The 18,606-nt window shown below is 39.9% G+C and overlaps 1 protein-coding gene across 3 annotated transcripts in view; it reads left to right on the top strand.

Moving 5' to 3' along the window:
- The window catches only part of NLN (neurolysin), a 142,800-nt gene that overhangs the window by 64,251 nt on the left and 59,943 nt on the right, over window positions 1-18,606 (top strand). For 2 of the 3 annotated variants that reach the window (XM_032336109.1, XM_032336110.1), the window contains exons 7-9: window positions 1,523-1,658; window positions 2,584-2,950; window positions 7,324-7,525. In XM_032336109.1, coding sequence (XP_032192000.1) covers window positions 1,523-1,658; window positions 2,584-2,950; window positions 7,324-7,525 — 705 coding nt within the window. The remainder of the gene's footprint in view (window positions 1-1,522; window positions 1,659-2,583; window positions 2,951-7,323; window positions 7,526-18,606) is intronic. The other variant, XM_032336111.1, reaches the window with a different exon arrangement.

Genomic DNA, 18,606 nt, shown 5'->3' with positions numbered 1-18,606 from the left:
TTGACAGTCGATAGTGAGCTCTAGGAAATGGTGGAGCCTATATGAACCTGGGTAGCCTGATCTTGACATGTGATCGTCCTTAGAAATGTGTCTATAAATATGATTTCATCCTTGAGGGGTAATTTTTCTTTGACCTCAACATTTATTAGTCTCTAGGAGATTACTTTTCCTTTCATTGTTAAAAAAATAAAGCAATATCATTGCTTGTTTTCTTAATACATACATAAAAAAATTTTTTTGTAATGACTTGAGATAAATCTCTGCAACATCCGTACAAGGGTTCCGTGGCATTAAGTACGTTCACATTGCTGTGCAAACATCACCACCATGTGTCTTCAGGGTTTTTTGTCTTCTCTAGCTGAAGCTGTACCCATTAAATGCTAACTCCCAACCTTGCTCCCCCACTCCCGACCCCTGGCATCCACTGTTTTCCTTTCTGGCTCTATGAATTTAACTCTTAGGAACCTCATGTAAGTTGGAATCATACAATATTTATACTTTTATGACTGACTTACTTTACTTAGCGTAATACCTTCAAGTTATCGTTTAGCATGTATGAAAATCTCTTTCCCTTTTAAGACTGAATAATATTACATTGTATGTCTATACCACATTTTCTTATTTCTTTTTTAAAGATTTTATTTATTTGAGAGAGAGAAAGAGAGAGCGAGCATGAGAAGGGGGAGGGTCAGAGGGAGAAGCAGACTCCCTGCCTAACAGGGAACCTGATGTGGGACTCGATCTCAGGACTCCAGGATCATGACCTGAGCCAAAGGCATTCGCTTAACCAACTGAGCCACCCAGATGCCCCTATACCACATTTTCTTTATGCATTCTTGCACTAATGGACATTGGGCTACTTGGCTGTTATTCACATGATGGTGTAGTGAACACAGGTGTACAGGTATCTCTTTGAGTTCCTGTGGAACACACATCCACAAGTGGAACTGCTAGATCATATGGTAATTATGTGTTTAATTTTTTTAAGGACTTGCAATACTGTTTTCCACAGCAGCTACACTTGTTACATTTGCATCAGCAGTATACAAAATCTCCAAATTCTTCACATCCTCATTAACACTATTTTCTATTTTCTAATGTTCGTATGATAGCCGTACTAATGGGTGTGAAATTAAAGTGGCAAACTTGTGCTTATATGTATTTATAAGTACCAAAAACAAATTTAAAATATTTGTTGTAGTCTTGTCAGTGGAATTAAATGTGGAATCCCTGTAGTCCTTAAGATTACTTTTTCACTTCAAGTTTATAATACCTACAATTTTATTAAGACTTCATAGCAATCTCCTGAGGCTTAAAAAGTCAATGATTTCAGAAGTAAAATTAGATCATGAATTTTTTTTTTAAGTCTTTAACGGTGAAGTGGAATCATTTATTAGGAGGTTGAGATGGTTTAAAAATAATTGACAATTTTGCCAACCTACAGATATATGTAATAACTTCCTTTTAATGCTTTGGATCCAATTAATGATTAGTCTGTGTTTTTGTCATTGTTTATTACTAGGAAAACACCATAATTCTGCAGCAGCTACTTCCTTTGCGGGCCAAAGTAGCCAGACTCCTTGGCTATAGCACACATGCTGACTTTGTCCTTGAAATGAACACCGCGAAGAGTACAAGCCATGTAACAGCCTTTCTAGGTGGGGTCTTTTTTAAAATCAGTTGTATATTTCCATTTTTCTTCTTCTTTGACTGTTTCACTGTATTTACCTAAATGCATATGCTCTTGTTATGTATTTGTGCTTCACAGTTTGTCACAAATGTAAGATAAACATGTATTTGGCTCTTTACGGGACCTAGCAGTTTGAGAGGCAACCCCAGAGCGTGAGGTGAAGGCAATGGCCTGAGAAGCCCTCTAAAGAGAAAGAAGGGAACTTAGGGAAGACACAAAGTGACCTAATTCTGATGAGGCCTGTAAGAGAGTAGGTGAATATAGGCAGTCAAGAGGAAAACTGAGATGAGAACATGCCAATTTTAAATTAAAGTAAATTAGGGAGAAAGTGAAATAGTCAAAATTAAGCACAGTATAGAAATTGTGGTATCCATCTAAGAAGTGGAATTGCTGTATCCAAATAGACTTTCTTTATAGAGGGATTAGTGATAAAACCCATGGCTGTTAAAGGCATTGAGCAATTTTTAGTAATAGTGATCACAGGTTGCACCTGATTTATTTTCCCTGGCTTTTTGAGGAGCCTCATCTCATTGAAGAATAATCATGTACATGAGATGGTTTCACTGTTGTTATGTTTCCTGAATTACAACATTCCGGAGTCCAAGTTCTCTGAGATAAACTTGAGCTTTGTTGATGGTGAGAGGAAGTTGTGGCTTGGTTTGGCTGGTGCTGAAAAAAATGGGAGGGCAAGGGCCATGAAATTAATTACCGGGAAGAAAACAGCAGTGCTGTCATAATAGCGCCAGCTCTCTTTCCCTCCATCCTTTCTTCTACCCTTCCTTCCCCCCAGTTATCTACACCAAGTACTATAAAGGAGAAAGACATTGGTATATGTATGAATGTGCTTGCTCCCCAAAGCAATAAATCACTGACTTTTCCCACTTCCCTCACAGATGATTTAAGCCAGAAATTAAAACCACTGGGTGAGGCAGAGCGAGAGTTTATTTTGAACTTGAAGAAAAAGGAATGTGAAGAGAGAGGTTTTGAATATGATGGGAAAATCAATGCCTGGGATCTATATTACTACATGACTCAGACAGAAGAACTCAAGTACTCCATAGATCAAGAGATCCTCAAGGAATATTTCCCAATTGAAGTGGTCACTGAAGGCTTGCTGAACATCTACCAGGAGTTGCTAGGTCTTTCATTTGAGCAAGTGGCAGATGCTCATGTATGGAATAAAAGTGTGACACTTTACACCGTGAAGGATAAAGCCACAGGAGAAGTTCTGGGACAGTTCTACTTGGACCTCTATCCAAGGTACTGAGAATCATGTTGTTAGAAGGGACCCTAGGGATTGAATTCCTACCCAGATTAAGACTCTTGTCTTCCAGAGTTTTCTTGTGTGGTTCTTGGAGTTCTATGGGAGTAAAGATGTGGGCTCTGAAGTCAGAGTGTCTGGCTCTGTCACTTACTAGGCAACTTAATGTTCCTATGCCTCCATTTCTTTATCTACATTATAGTTTTGATCAAACAGGAATATTAATTCTACCTGCTTTGTAGGATTGTAAGGATAAAACGGTTGGTTAATTATGTATAAAACATTAACTGGAAGACTACCCTGCATATAGAATTGCTTAATAAATGTTTGCAGCCATCATCATCATCTAGTTTGTGCACTGCACTTACTTAATTTAAAATTGGCCTCCAATAAATAAATAAATAAATAAATAAATAAATAAAATTAAATTGGCCTCCAAAATATTTATTGTTCAGGTAATCTCTCTGCCTGTACTCTTCAGTCTCTGGCCACTTCCCTTAGTCCAGCTGAGAGGCAGCACAATACAGCAGGAATAGCAAAATCTTTGTAGTCATTCAAATTGAGTTGGGATGCTTAGGTGATTTAACTTGAGACTCTGTTTCCTCGTCTGTAGTGTGGGAGTGGTGATCCCTTTACAGGATTGTTTCGTGCATTAGGCTATACATGCATATCACCCTGGCTAGGTAGTCAGTCACCGGGAGGAATCAAGAAAACATTGTTGTCTCTGAAACATGTGGTTAACTACGGGCTCTATAGGGCTCCATCAGCCGCGAAAGGATTTGGATCACTTCCTCTCTAGGCTGCTTTCTACAACAAAGCCAACCTGTTACAATTACCAATTCATTTTACTAACTAGGCCACAGGAAATCCCAGTGACCCCCTACTTTAGTGGCACAAACAAGTTTTTAACCCAAAGACTGGGTGACTTTGGGTGGCTACTGGGAAGGAGGCTGGATAACTGCATCATCCAGACAGTGGACAGTGGGGCCTTATCCCAGTGTTTTATGGACTTACTTTCACTTTCAAAATGGTCTAAAAATAAGCCCTTGTCATGTAGATGGGTCTCTTTTTAGTAAGAGTGTTAGCATGCAGTTTTAAGCCAGAAATTCTTTCAGGGGAAATCCTTCAGCCCTGGAATCTTTTAGAACTATCCCCAGATTCTACTTCCAGGGTCACAGATAACAGTTCTTACCACCCCAACCTGCTGTCTCCCCACCAACATAGGGTCACTTTCTTTTGCACTCTGAGATCTGGCCTTTATGAGTAGCGCTAGGATGGGAATCAAAAGCCCATCTCTTGTGAAAGTAGTGACCTACTTAATATTCACTTCCTGTCACCTTCCTGTCACTTCCTAAAAGTGAGATGGAGTAACTTGGTTTTTTCTCAGTGACTCAAAAAAGGATATTTGGAGTAGGTTTAAGAAAAAACCAGTTACTTTTTTTTTTTTTAATCACATTTCAGTGTTTATTCATTGAATACTGAAATTCTCAAACAAAACAAAGCCAAGATACTCTGATGATTCCAACATAAGATGCTTGATAGGGACATTTTTATTTTTTTTACTTTTTATTATTTTTAAATTTTGTATAGAATTTACTCCTGGGGCATAAGTTTTTATTTCTTCAGTTTCTTCTGGGATATCTTTTTCTTCTGTGTGACCTCCTATTCTGGCTTAGGAACAGTCTGATCAATAAGGATCCTCTCAGTGCGGAAGGGAGAGCTCATGTATGGGTTAACCCAACCAGGAGCCCTGTAAGTTCTACGCTGCATCTGGGGGGCACTGTTCCCCAGAGAATCTACATTTAAACCCTTAAGGTACAGCATTACTCTCTCCATTTTTAAACATGTACAGTAAAAATTCAGCACTCTCTTTGGGCCGCCAACCCTGTGTCCATCCCCACTCTTTGGCCTGAGCATACCTCCCAAGTCTACCGTTGTAGCGACAGAATGGCCCATACCCCTTCCACAAAGTGGTATCCTTCAGATACTTGGTGGCTTCTTGGATATGCCTGCCTTTGATGCCCTGGGAAGTTTCACATATGTTCTTAAAGTGTACATGAAAATTTGAAACTCTGATTTGCATGATTTTGTAGGGTTTTCTGGGTCAAGTGACTAGCAGAACCATTTTCAGAAATCACTTCAGGTCACTTAGGGGAAGAATGATAGGGACATTTTTAAAAATCACCATCATTTTATGGACAAAATATGGAAAGGTAAAATGTCAGAATAAAAAAGACTTTAAAATTAAATAAATCAAGTTTTTTCTTAAAGGAAAGATTAAAAACCCCTCAATGCCACTGACTTTTAAATCCGTAGAAAGTCCTTGATTTTAAGCTATTCTTAGACTTTAAAAGTTCTCCAACTATCTCAGCCCTTGTCTGTCTAACACAGTAGCACCCATATTACTCTCAAATGAAGAATATGCTTTTGGGGGGAAAAACACTTTTTTTGGCCTTTCTTAATGTACTAAGAAGCACTAAATATAATAGAATTAACATGTCCAGATTACTTTAGTTTTCCCATATTAAAAAAAAGGTTTATAAATCTGTTTACACATTTATAATCAACTATATGAAATTATTGTGGAAAGCCCTGAGTAGCCCTTTGAGGCACCAATTATCATATTCAGTATATTGTTTCTGGTGTACCCATCCACAGCTTCTGTCCCTGCCTCTGTCTGCCTTCCCTTCCCGTGTCCCTGTTCAGTGCTGACTCAGCCTGTTCAGTAGATCTTATTTGTAGGTCTGGCACACACTGTGTTCCTGTCTTTCCTTCAGAAGTAGAGGATTTTTTCTGTTCCCTTGGCCTTGGCAGTGGGTTTTCTCCAATGCTCTTAGCACAACAGCGTTTCTTGCCCTCCCTCAGAGAAGCGAGGCAATGCTTCATTCCTCTGTCAAGACAGCTGCTTCCTCTCCAGGCCTGCATCAGGACTGATGCTCCAGCAGGGCATCAGCCTGCTGCCCTCTTTGTGTGCGGCCTCAGCGAGGTTCAGGGAGAAGACCCTGCACAAGGAGGCAGAACATCCTTATCTATAGTGCCCAGGGGCTCCCCGATTTCGCTGGTCCACCATGGCCTTTAACAATTTGTTAAAAGACTTCTCCTACTGGCTTCTGTAGTATTTGCCCCAGGCTAAAAAACACACTTGTGGGGCGCCTGGGTGGCTCAGTGGGTTAAAGCCTCTGCCTTCAGCTTGGGTCATGATCCCAAGGTCCTGGGATCGAGCCCCACATCAGGCTCTCTGCTCAGCAGGGAGCCTGCTTCCCTTCCTTTTTCTCTCTGTCTGCCTCTCTGCCTACTTGTGATCTCTCTCTGTCAAATAAATAAATAAAATCTTTAAAAAAAAAAACAAACACACACACACACTTGCTTCCTTGCTTCCTCTCCCCTTGGTGACATCAGTCTTAGACTATAAGTTACTTGATTGCCTTCCCATTAGTGATGAATTCAAGAAAAGTGGTGATTTGGAGATTGTGTAGCATATTGTTGTTGTATGGGTAGGAGCAGTGTCCTTTCTAGCTTTGTACCTCATCATAGGAAGCTGAAAAAAGCTGGTTGTTTTGTTTTGTTTTGTTTTTAACTTGAATAACAACAGCAGGGAAAGCAGATCAATAAGGAGTCACCGAGAAAGACAATGTAAACAAAGGTGTATATCAATCAAAACCTATCAAAGTAAAATGTCCTACCCCAAACCTGAATGGACTACTAATCCTCTGGGGGGCGGGGGATGGAAACCTACTTCTAGAATAAAATCCAATTGCACATACCTTTTTGAGAGACCATCATTGTTTAAAAATAGACAACTTTATAGTGTAATTTTTATTTTTCCCATGCTAACTAAAAGCATTGTGTTTCAAAAAGGCCTGACTAGTTTATAAGAGGAGCACATTTAATTGTGAACACTGATTCTTCCTTCCTTGAATAAAGGGAACAACCTTATTGTCTAGTATTTGGTTTTTATCAATTCTGATTTTAAGAAAAATCTGTTCAGTAAACCAAACTATATCTTTTATTTCAAGTTTGCTTTCATACAATGTAGTATTTAGTGACACCATCTTTGAAAAAGGAAAGTAAGATCCCATCAAAGTAAACATTGGGCTCTACAATGGGTGTGGTGTATATTCTTGATTCTTACATTACAGTTTTTCCACAAAGAAACCTTGGAGATAAAACTCGTGTGCAGTGATAGTGGGGTTTTGTCTGCACAGTTTTAGCTTGTCCATTTTAATATAATGACCTACTTTCTCAAGGGTGGATTACTTGTTTCAAAGCATCCTCTGGTATCAAATAAGGCTTCGTGATTGAGGGAGGTCACAGCAGTGTTGTTGCTACAGAAGAATGTTCCTATCTCACCAGCGATGCTTCTGGTTCCCAGGGAAGGAAAGTACAACCATGCAGCCTGCTTTGGTCTCCAGCCTGGCTGCCTCCTCCCTGATGGGAGCCGAATGATGTCTGTGGCCGCCCTCGTGGTGAACTTCTCGCAGCCAACAGCAGGCCGGCCCTCTCTCCTGAGGCACGATGAGGTGCGGACCTACTTCCATGAATTTGGTCATGTCATGCATCAGATTTGTGCACAGGTGAGTGATTTTTTTTTTTTTTTAATCTTAAACATACCAGTTGTTTTCCCGGCTTTTTATTTTTTCTACTGCTTTTCGGTTCCTCCCCTTCACGTTTTTTCAGAAGCTGAACATGCTCAAGAATCTCATAGGCGGGGCGCCTGGGTGGCTCAGTGGGTTAAGCGTCTGCCTTCAGCTCAGGTCAGGATCCCAGGGTCCTAGAATCTCATAGGACTTCTATAAAAACAAAATTTTTCTTACTTCTCTTACATAGATATTTTTTGCTCAGAGGTTAATCCCTGATGAAGGGTCTTCATTGAATACCACCCTATGAAGAAAGAAGATTATCACCAAGCCTTATAGATACTCTGCTTTTTTTATTTTATTATTTTCTTCTCCATAGGAATTTAGTGTAACATTCACAGATAAACTGTGCTATAATCTCTCTTTTCTGCTTGTTAATGCTTTGTTTAGTTGACTGGTTTTCAACTCTCTCAGACTCTGCTCCTTTTTTTTTTTTCCAAGATTTTATTTATTTATTTGACAGAGAGAGAAATCACAAGTAGGCAGAGAGGCAGGCAGGGGGAGGGGGAACAGGCTCCCCAATGAGCAGAGAGACCAATGCAAGGCTTCATCCCAGGACCCTGAGATCATGACTTCAGCCGAACTCAGGAGGCTTAACCCACTGAGTCACCCAGGCGCCCCCAGACTCTACTCCTTTTTTAATAATAAATATGTTGAAACACCTCCCATGAGTAGCCTCGAATTAAAATCATAGATAATATAGTATAACCATGTGGAGAATTTGTCCAGAAGGGTATATGTGTGTGCAGTGCATTGCAACTAATTTGTAATGCAGTTCAGTAAACTAGGGCCACACTATTCGAGGATAATCCATATGAGCTTGTTGGTATTTGACTGTTATCTGACGTAAGAAAACATTGAGTTAGTAGTTCCATCAAACAGTTTGGAAAACTGATATTAACAGAAATGGAGGAACAGTTTTCCAGATTTGAAATCTCTGTATATCTCTAAAGGCAAACTTTTTAATAAGAAGCTTTTTGTAGAATAGTTTTTTGTTTTGTTTTGTTTTGTTTCTGTTTTTGTTTTAAGATTTTATTTATTTGACAGAGAGAGATCACAAGTAGGCATAGAGGCAGGCAGAGAGAGAGGAGGAAGCAGGCTCCCCGCCGAGCAGAGAGCCCAACGCGGGGCTCGATCCCAGGACCCCGAGATCATGACCCGAGCCAAAGGCAGCGGCTTAACCCACTGAGCAACCCAGGTGCCCCAGAATAGTTCTTGATTTACGGAAAAGTCGCAAAGATAGTACAAAAATTGCCCACATACACCCTTACCCTGTTTCCTCTACTGTTAAAGTCTAGTATTACTGTAACAGATTTGTCACAACCAAGAAGCAAGTATTGCTGCAGTACTCCTAACTAGACTCAGCACTCCATTTGGATTTTACTCATTTTTCCCTAACCGCCTTTCTCCATACAGAGAATATTTTTAGTTGATACAGTGTCCTCGCTGAACATAAAATAAATACCATTTTTATGTTTTCCCAATAGATGCCTGGACATGGCTCCGTAGTAAGACATAATGAAGTCTTCATTAGGATTAACCCTGAATCCAGCAGTGAAAACTACAGACTGATAAATTTGGTTTGTGTTGTCAGCCAAGCCCTAGACTGGTATTGCCAACTGTCTTGGTTCAAGTTGCTGTAGTAGAATATCATAGCCTGAGTGGCTTAGAAACAGCAGAATTTTATTTCTCAGTCAGTTCTGGAGGTTACAAGTTCAGGATCAAGGTGCTGGCAGTCTTGGTATCTGGTAGGAACCTGCTTTCTGGTTCCGAGACAGTGCCTCTCACTATGTGGTTACATGGTGGAAGGGTGGGGGAGCTCCTTAGGATCTTTTTTATATGGACACTAATCCCATTCATGGAGGCTCTCCCGTCATGACCAAATACCTCCCAAAGGCCTCATCTCCTATCATCACATTGGGAAATAGGTTTCAACATACGAATTGGGGGGAACAGAGACATTCTATATTGGTCGATAGCACAAGTGGTGACATGATTTTCCAAAATGGTGAATGTTTCTTGGGAAAGTTACGAGCAAAAAAGCAATCTTGCTTTGATTTACATAGGTGATCCCCATAGTTAAGAGTCCTGGAAATTGGGGCACCAGATGGTTCAGTCGGTTAAGCGTCTGCCTTCGGCTCATGTTGTGATCCCAGGGTCCTAGGATCAAGCCCCACATCAGGCTCCCTGCTCTGTAGGGAGGCTGCTTCTCCCTCTCCCTCTGCCTGCCTCTCTGCCTACTTAGGATGTCTCTGTCTGTCTGTCTGTCTGTCTCTCTCTCTCTAATAAATAAATAAAATTGTAAAAAAAAAAAAAAGTGTTGGAAATTAAAACTGGGTACAAAATACTTTACAGAAATATGTGCAGTGGAGTTAGTTAAAACCCAGGCTCACTTAATTATAGACTTTTTACTTAGGTGAATGTCCAGTAGGACATACGAATGGCATGCAGCATATGGGACAGTTTTTTTTGTCCTGACATGTGTAGTTCATTCCTAGACATCTCATGTCCCTGGCCTCAGAATAGCCCCTAATCGTTGTAATAACCAAAAATGTACCAACTCAGTTCCAAAATACTACAGTCACTATTGTTAAAAAACTGTTTAGTTTTTTCAAACCTTTTATCCTTAGATTCTAGTGTTTCCATGTTTTTTTAAACATATAGCCATTTTTGTCCTGTGTTTAATCCAAGGAAAGGAAATCTTCCAGAACAACCTAAATTTTCTTTCTTACACAGTTTTAGAGTACTTTCACAGCTATAGGGTTCCTGAAATATTTATTTTTAATCTGCGTCCATTCTATGGCCGCTTCCCGTAGTTAGGCTAAGTCTAGTTTCCATCTTTCTAAAATATTTTTATGAGCAATTTAGAAAAGTCAAATACCTTTTTAAATTTCAGACTTTTCGGTATGCCTGGGTGGCTCAGTTCGTTAAGCAGCTGCCTTCAGCCCAGGTCGTGATCCCAAGATCCTGGGATCGAGTCCCACATCTGGCTCCTGGCTCAGCAGAGAGCCTCCTTCTTCCCCCACTCTGCCTGCTGCTCTTCCTGCTTGTGTTCCCCCTCTCTGTTAAATGAACAAATAAAATCTTTTAAAAATAAATAAATAAATTTCAGGCTTTGGGAATATTATTTAGATTATCCAAGATCCAGTTATATATTTGCACACACATAAACTGCTGCCTGGTTTTTAGAATAGTAGATCTTTTTGGATATGAGGATTGTCTGAAAGTCTGATTTAGGCTGTGGATACCTCTTCTAGGAAAATGTACATACATCTCATATACTCAGAGTTTTACACGGGGCTCCAAAGGGCTCACAGATTCCTTGAAGCCCAGACCATAATGAATTTCAAATTAAAGAACTCCCAGCTTAGAGCAGTTTCCTCCTTATCTGTATATGGATGATCAGCTAATGATTTCACAAGAAGGTAACTTGGTGTCTTGATCACACTTATTAAGATAATAGTGATTCTTGGGTAGGGTTTTCAGTGCTCTTCCTGTGTGTTCTTGTTTTCAGAACAGTCCTCTTTGAACCTGAGTATCGTATGCTTACCATGTGCTCATAATGTATTTCTCTACCACTCTGTTATTCTCATGATCTTTTATGTTATTTTTGATCCTTTGAGATGGCCATTTAATGCTGGAAAATAATGTTCCTGGTGTTATGCCCTTTTAGAGCTCTTTGACTCATGACTGAAATACATAAACTCTATGAAAAATAATATATACATTAATCAGTATATATACTGATATGCTGGTGACAGTATATATGGAGATGATAGTGTTTGTATATGGTGTCTCTGTCTTGAAACAGGGGGCTATATTCAATTCTTACAGTTTGCCTAACTTCCTCCATGAACACCAGATGTATCATGTAGTTAAATAGTATGTGATACAATCCCTTGATTGGTCATCTCCTCCTGAGATTATCTGTGAAAAATATTTTTTGTCTATTCTTTCAAATGTACTGTAATGTTTTAAGAACTTTTAAAGATATAAACATTGAATTACTATGTTGTACACCTGAAACCAATATAATATTGTATGTCCACTACAGCTCAATTAAATCTTATTTCTTTTTTAAGATTTTATTTATTTATTTTACAGAGAGAGTGAGAGAGCACAAACAGGGGGAGCAGCAGAGGGAGAAGGGAAAAGCAGACTCCTTGCTGAACAGGGAGCCCAATGTGGGGCTCGATCTTAGGACCCTGAGATCATGACTTGAGCCGAAGGCAGATGCTTAACCATCTGAGCCACCCAGGCACCCCATATTTGAAAATTTTTAAAAGAACTTTTAAGTTAATCATATAGGGAACCAATAATCAGTACTTTTGTCTCAAAAGTAGTAGGCACAGAATCACTTTTCTGCAGCTTTATAATAATTTCACAACCTTTTGTATTGACCTAAACTGGGTGGTAGTGAATAAGAAGCTTAATAGCTTCTGTGTTTAGTAATACTTCTAACTTCTCCGAGAAATACATAGTGAATTAAATATTTGCCATACAGGGGTCCCTAGGTGGCTAGTTAGTTTAAGTGTCTGAATCTTGATTTTGGTCCAGGTGATGATCTAAAGATTGTTTGATTAAGCCCCGCATCAGCCTTTGCACTGGGTGAGGAGCCTGCTTGAGATTCTCTCTCTCTCAAAAAAAAAAAAGTTCCCTCTCTCCATCTGCCCTCCCTTCCTCTCTCTCTTTCTTTCCTTTAAAAAAAAATTGACATACACGTCTACTAGATTGATTTTAAGATATAGCAGCTCAGTGTCTGGGTTCCCCACTTTGGTATTGTGCAAGTGTGATGACCAGAAGAGCTCGTTGGAGCTTGTCATAGCAATATTTAAATGTGGCTGCCGGAACATCCAGTTTTCAAACATGTAGGTGCACTAGTTCAATACGTCTACTATTTCAACATTCAGGAGATGAGTTTCACTTATATTTTCTTGTGTTAATACTATGGGGCATATAATTTTGAAGATAGCAATCAAAAGGTAGCATCTCTAGTATCTGTTCCTGTTTCTTGACTTTACTGTGGTCTGAGCTCTCCATAATCACTGGCCTTTTGAACTTTGCTAGGAAAGAATAGTAATGCTTTTTAAAAACTTCCATAATGATGTCTGAGTTGGTGTGCACATTAGGAATAGTGAGTTGTGGACTATTAGAGATCATTATTTTAAAGATCATTATTTTAAGGTGCTCCTGGTGGCACAGTTGGTTAAGCATCCAACTCTTGGTTTCAGCTCAGATAGCGATCTCATGGTTGTGAGATCAAACCCCGCATGGGGCTCTGCTTACAATGGAGTCTGCTTGAGATTCCCTCCCACACTCCTGCATGTGTGTGTGCGGTCTCTCACCTTCAAAAAAATAAAAAAATAAATAAATAAAAATAAAAATAATAATAAGATAAAATAAAGAAATCTTAAAGCAACACAGAATCACAATAAAGCCTTACTACTTACAAGTGAAAAGGATAGAAAGACAGAAAAACTTCAAATTATGTAATTCCAGATAATGTGTTAATTTGGTCAAAAGACTAATAGAGAGCTTCTTGTCTTGTAAATAAACCCAGTGGTACAGGGGTCCGGAAGGCACCCTAGGTTTAGGATAAGAACAGTGCCTTAGGGACACCTGGGTAACTCAGTCAGTTCAACGTCCAACTCTTGGTTTCATCTCTGGTCTTAATCTCTGGGTGGTGGGATCAGTTCCCTATGTGTGGAGCTACACACTTGACAAGGAGTCGGCTTGGGATTCTCACCCTCTGCCCCTCCTGCAGCCTGTAAATACTCTATCCCATAAGTAAATGTTAATTTAAAAAAAACCCACTGTATTAAAAATCATCTGTGTACTTGTGGGCCAGACTATGGGACTTTCAGCAAGTTATTACACCTTCTTGAGCCATCTCATTTTTCTCATTCATAAATAAGGACAACAATTCTCATATCTACTTCCCTGGGTGTCTGCAAGATTTAATAAGGTATGAAAGGTACTTGGGAAAGGATTAAGTGCCATACATATTTGAAGTATTCTTCTAAAAATATTTATACATAACCCTTTTAGGATCAATATATAACACACAAGTCGTAGTTTAAGAGGAGGAAAAAGGTTGCCATGAGGCAAGGTTCTGTCGCTTCCTGTTTAAAAAATTCACAAATGGCGCCTGGGTGGCTCAGTGGGTTAAGCCTCTGCCTTCGGCTCAGGTCACGATCTCAGGGTCCTGGGATCGAGTCCCGCATCGGGCTCTCTGCTCAGCAGGGAGCCTGCTTCCCTCTCTCTCTCTCTCTCTCTGCCTGCCCATCTCTCCATCTACTTGTGATCTCTCTCTGTAAAATAAATAAATAAAATCTTAAAAAGAAAAAATTCACAAATGCCTACCCTCAGCAGAGTTTTGGGTGAAGATCTGTAGAAGGTGATTAGAAACCATCAGGTTTAGGGGCACTTAGGTGGCATAGTGGTTAAGCCTCCGACTCTTGGTTTCTGCTCAGGTCATGACCTCAGGGTCTTGACAACAAGCCCTGCCTAGGCTCTGTGCTCATCGGAGAGTCTGCTTGGGATTCTCTCTCTGCCTACCCCCTGCCCCTCCCATTCATGTATACTCTCTCATGCATGCGCTCTCTGTCTTAAATAAATCTATTTTTAAAAAGAAAGAAACCATCAGATTTGTGTTTGTTTTTCTGTTTTAACATGTTTATTGCCTATTTGGAAATTTGATTCCTAAAGCTAGAGCAGAATGAGCAGTTTTGAATATTATGAATGGTGGGAAATGACTTGAAAAGAATGTACATTTGTTTGATCTTCAGTATTAATACCAAAAAGTAGATCCTTGGAGGAAGGCAAGGACAAGCATGATCAGACCAGCCAAGACCATACGTGGGTAGGCAAACTGGGCAGGCCAAGAGGATAATAGCAGCCAAGATTTAGTGAGCCAGACGCTTCAATCAGTGCCTTCCATTCATTAGTTCTGTATTTCCTGAAGTAGATTTACTAACCTACTTCTCTTATTAAACTGTTGTTATTCCTCCCATTTCCATGTAGAGAAGACTGAGACTCAGGAGGGTTAAATGGTTCGCCCACAATCTGATGGTCGTGCTCTTCACCACCCTATGGCCTATAACCACTTTTGTGCTCTCGGTCTCATGCGCAAGACACCACACTGTGTCTTGTGGTTGGAATTTGATCATCCAAGTATGTATTCCTGTCAGACAGACATTTTTCTCCTCAGCCTCTTGACGGACATTCCCTCTAAATCAACCACATGTAAGCATATGTGGAATGAATGAATTTATCTTGTTCCACGTTTCCCTCTGTGTAGGGTGACCTTTCTGTTTCAGCCTTCTAGTATAGTAAACACTTATCAACAAGCTTGTTGCCTCTGCTCCCTTTCCCCACCCCTGCATGGTTCTTTGAAATTCCATCATCAGTGTTAGAAGTGATTTCTTTCAGGATCTCTTGTTTGTTATTTTATGCATTTGTGTGTTTATTTCCTTATATGAGCACACATGTACACAAAACTAACGCTTGATGTCAGCTCCGGTCATTATCTCAGAGCCGCAGGCCCTCTACTGGCCCTGGAGCCTGCTTAAGATTCTCTCTCCCTTTTCTTCTGCCCCTCCCCGCTATCCTACCTTCACCACCACCTCCCCCGACCACTCTCACATGCGAGTTCTCTCTCTCTCTCTCTTTCTAAAAAAAAAAGGCAGTATTTAAGACCTCTGCAGATTGTCTTTTAAATTATGGTGGTGATACTGATCTGCCGAACTAGGAGGCTGCTGTGAAGATTAATAAGCAAGTTAGCCAAGTGTTCTTCAGGGTCTCTTTACTACTATTATTACTTCCATTGATGGGTAGGTGTATATGAAGTTAAAAGTATGAACTTTAACCCTCTATTTGTGGCAGAGTCTGGGAGACAGTGGCACTTTTCTTTTTTTGATGCTTTGTTACATAAACTTCTGAGCATCCCTGGATTTAGGGGTAAATCAGACAAGTCAGGCTATGAAATGACTGCTAGGAAATCAACAGGGGGCTCCCCTTACACAGCCAGAATCCATTCTCTTGGGGCCTTTTCTTTTTCTAAACACAGTACACTTACCGATTTCAGCAACTGCTTTTTCTTTGAGTTGAGATGTGGAATCATGAATATAAAACTTCTGTTGCAACCCCTAAAAGCATTTGGTCACTTCATTAGAACAATAATCCATTAAGACTTCGGTCTTTATATACACCAAAAGCTCACATGACTTTTGAGCTCCAGTTTGTATAATTTTGCTCTAGCTCCTGTTGTGTTATCTAAATTGAGAAGTTAATCTCTATAGCATCAAGTGATCTCTTGTAAAAATTTTAAGTATCCTATTGTCTGTTAAAAAGTAATGATGAAAATTCTCATTGTTTTAGACAACTTTCTTCCTCTCAAGAAATTATAACCAAACAGAAATTTGAGTGTACATTGTTTTCTAGGCTTTTATTGTCAGAACATTTCTTGCAGCGTTAATGCTCTAAAACTTCATGAGATATCACCTGCAGAATGATTTGTTAATCAGATTACTTTTGTTTATTTCACAATGCTCTGCTTTATCTGGGATGTATATTAACATCAGTGGTTACTTTAGCCTGGAAGCTACTATATATTCAACACCTTCAAATTGTTCTTGTGGGAAACTACAGAAAGGACTTTTGAGGGTACTTTGGAACCTACAGTTTAAAACGAGGGAGTGGTGTTTGCCGGCTGGTCAACAGTGAGTAATCATTCAGCAGTCATGCTGTTTTGAGTGTCAGACCCCCAGCAGGCTAGTGGATCCTAAGGCCTGTTCAGGGTTTCTTTGTAGACTTACACAGTAGCTGACTGTGGGTTCCTTTCTTTTCAGAATTTAGTTGTTTGCTGGAAATTGAGCTTTTGAATTTCCTAGGTTCTTTGTCCTCCTCATTTGAAAAATATTTAAATGATACTGCTCAAAGGGCACACAGAGAAACAGCATGACTGACTTTCGGGAAATTAGTAAGCAGTAGGGTTATTTTTAGCTTCTACTCCTTGCAAACATTTCCTTTTGTTCTTTAGAAGACATTGTTGATCTGTTCATTCATCACTATGCTCTCTCCCCACACCACCCGAAGGCTTTGGACAGAATAAGCCCTCTCTTCTCTACTCTGAATGACATAACTGCGTTAATTTTTATTTTATTCAATTTTAGCTCATGAGTTATTCATTTGTTCATGTTTTTCTAGGTTCTGAAATACCACCGCTGCCGCCTCCAAACACACACACACACATTTTGTTATTTGGGGTTGGTTTGCACCCCCATATGCAAATGCTGACCAAAAAATATTCACCCAAGCAAAGTATAGAAAATGTATATTTTTGTCAAAATAATTGTAAAGTGGTGACTGATGGTGTGATTTATTTGCCTTTGTTAGCTCTATGAGTACTTATCTAAAAACTGTAGTCCTTAGAAAATTGTGCAGTTAGTATGCCAGAATCCGGAGTGTGGGAAAGGTGGTTACAACGACTGACCTTGACACCCAGCCTTAGGTCTGATCCTTGAAGCATCGTCCAGTAGAGAGAGGAAGTAGGATTTCTTAGGAAGTACAACTGAAACCTCAGTTTTGCTCTTCTTATGAAGGCAAATTTGATATAAGACTTTTCTACTTTAGATAATGCCCAGGAGGATTTAGTCCCTTCGGAACATCCTAATTTAACCTTTTATGGTTTTCATTTTTCTTGTAAGTTAGAGAGGCATTGTAGTGGTTGTGGTTCAAACCGTGGGTTCTGGAGTCAGACCACCTGGTTTCAAATCCTAGTTCTCCAGTGAATCTCAGTGTGTTTCGATTTCCTATCTCAAAACAGTGATCACAGTATATACTTCATACAATCGTTTTGGAGTCTGAATCAGATATCCATGTAATGGGCCTAGCTAGCATAGTGCCTTGAGTGGTGAAGTCTCAATAGGTGTCGGCTGTTATGATTATTGTATCACTTTGTTTTATCTAAGTGTAGGATGTTTGTTATTTTAGAAGATTATATACCAGAAAGAGGCAAAATATTCAGTTTTCAGGAACCCTTGCCTCTTTCCTGTAAGACTTTTTTACCGGGATGTCCTCAAATGCAGGTGGCCTAATTCCAGCGCCTAGTGCATTTCATTCCCTTGGCCCTTCAGGATTTGCAGCTCTTCGTATCTAGAATCAGCGCAATCATAATAGGAAGTCAAGCAAAACATTTTTTTGCATAAAGAGGGAAAGGCAGAATGTGAAATGGCCTAGACATCTGTGCTTCTGCCCTGGGCCAAAAGCAGAATCTTTCTCTGCTGCTGATTCCGTGTCCCATCTGCTCCCTCCTCCTGGTGCTTAAGCCCTTCTTCCTTTCCCTTCCCTGCAGAGCCCCAGGGACGATGAAGTCAGGGAGGGCTGCAGTGTCAAACATCTGAAGAGGGAAACAGGACAGAGGTTCAGGGAGAGACAACACAACGCCAGCCCCCATCCCACAAATGACCCAGTTGGTTTAATGCTAAATCTCCTTTGCCAGTGTCAGTTTTATAGAAGTTCTGTGGATGGGGTGCAGGTTTGAAAACATCAGCTGCTCTCGTGAATTCCCCTCTTTCTAAAGATCAAGAGCTTTCCTGACTCAACAACTTGCTAAAGTTCACTTAACAAAAAAAAAAAAACACAACTTTTTTTTAACTCTTAGCCCACACCCTCAGAATAAGTCCTTTATTTTTACAAGAGATGCTTTAACTTCTGAGCAGCCTTTGTTTGTCCAGGAAATGATAGCTGCATTTCACTCACCCCCACTAGCCAGCTAATCCATGGCTCTGACTCCCATTGAAGTGGCTTCCTATGTTAAGGTAGCCTCTTCTACCCTGAGAGGTCTGGCTAGGCTTTCTACTGCACAGTTTTCTTAGAATCACGTATCTAAAATTTAGAATACAAAACACAGTACACATGCAAAGGATACCTGTCTGCAGTGTTGTCATTTAACTCTTTGATTTTGATTGAAACTTGAGTAGTTAAATAGTAGAGTGATGAGTGCCCCAGAAAGGCAT

The sequence above is a fragment of the Mustela erminea genome, chromosome 3 (genome assembly GCF_009829155.1).
Source record: "Mustela erminea isolate mMusErm1 chromosome 3, mMusErm1.Pri, whole genome shotgun sequence".
In the NCBI taxonomy this organism is placed as follows: Eukaryota; Metazoa; Chordata; class Mammalia; order Carnivora; family Mustelidae; genus Mustela; species Mustela erminea.
Note: the sequence above shows the minus strand (reverse complement) of the source record. Positions and strands in the feature narration are given on the sequence as shown.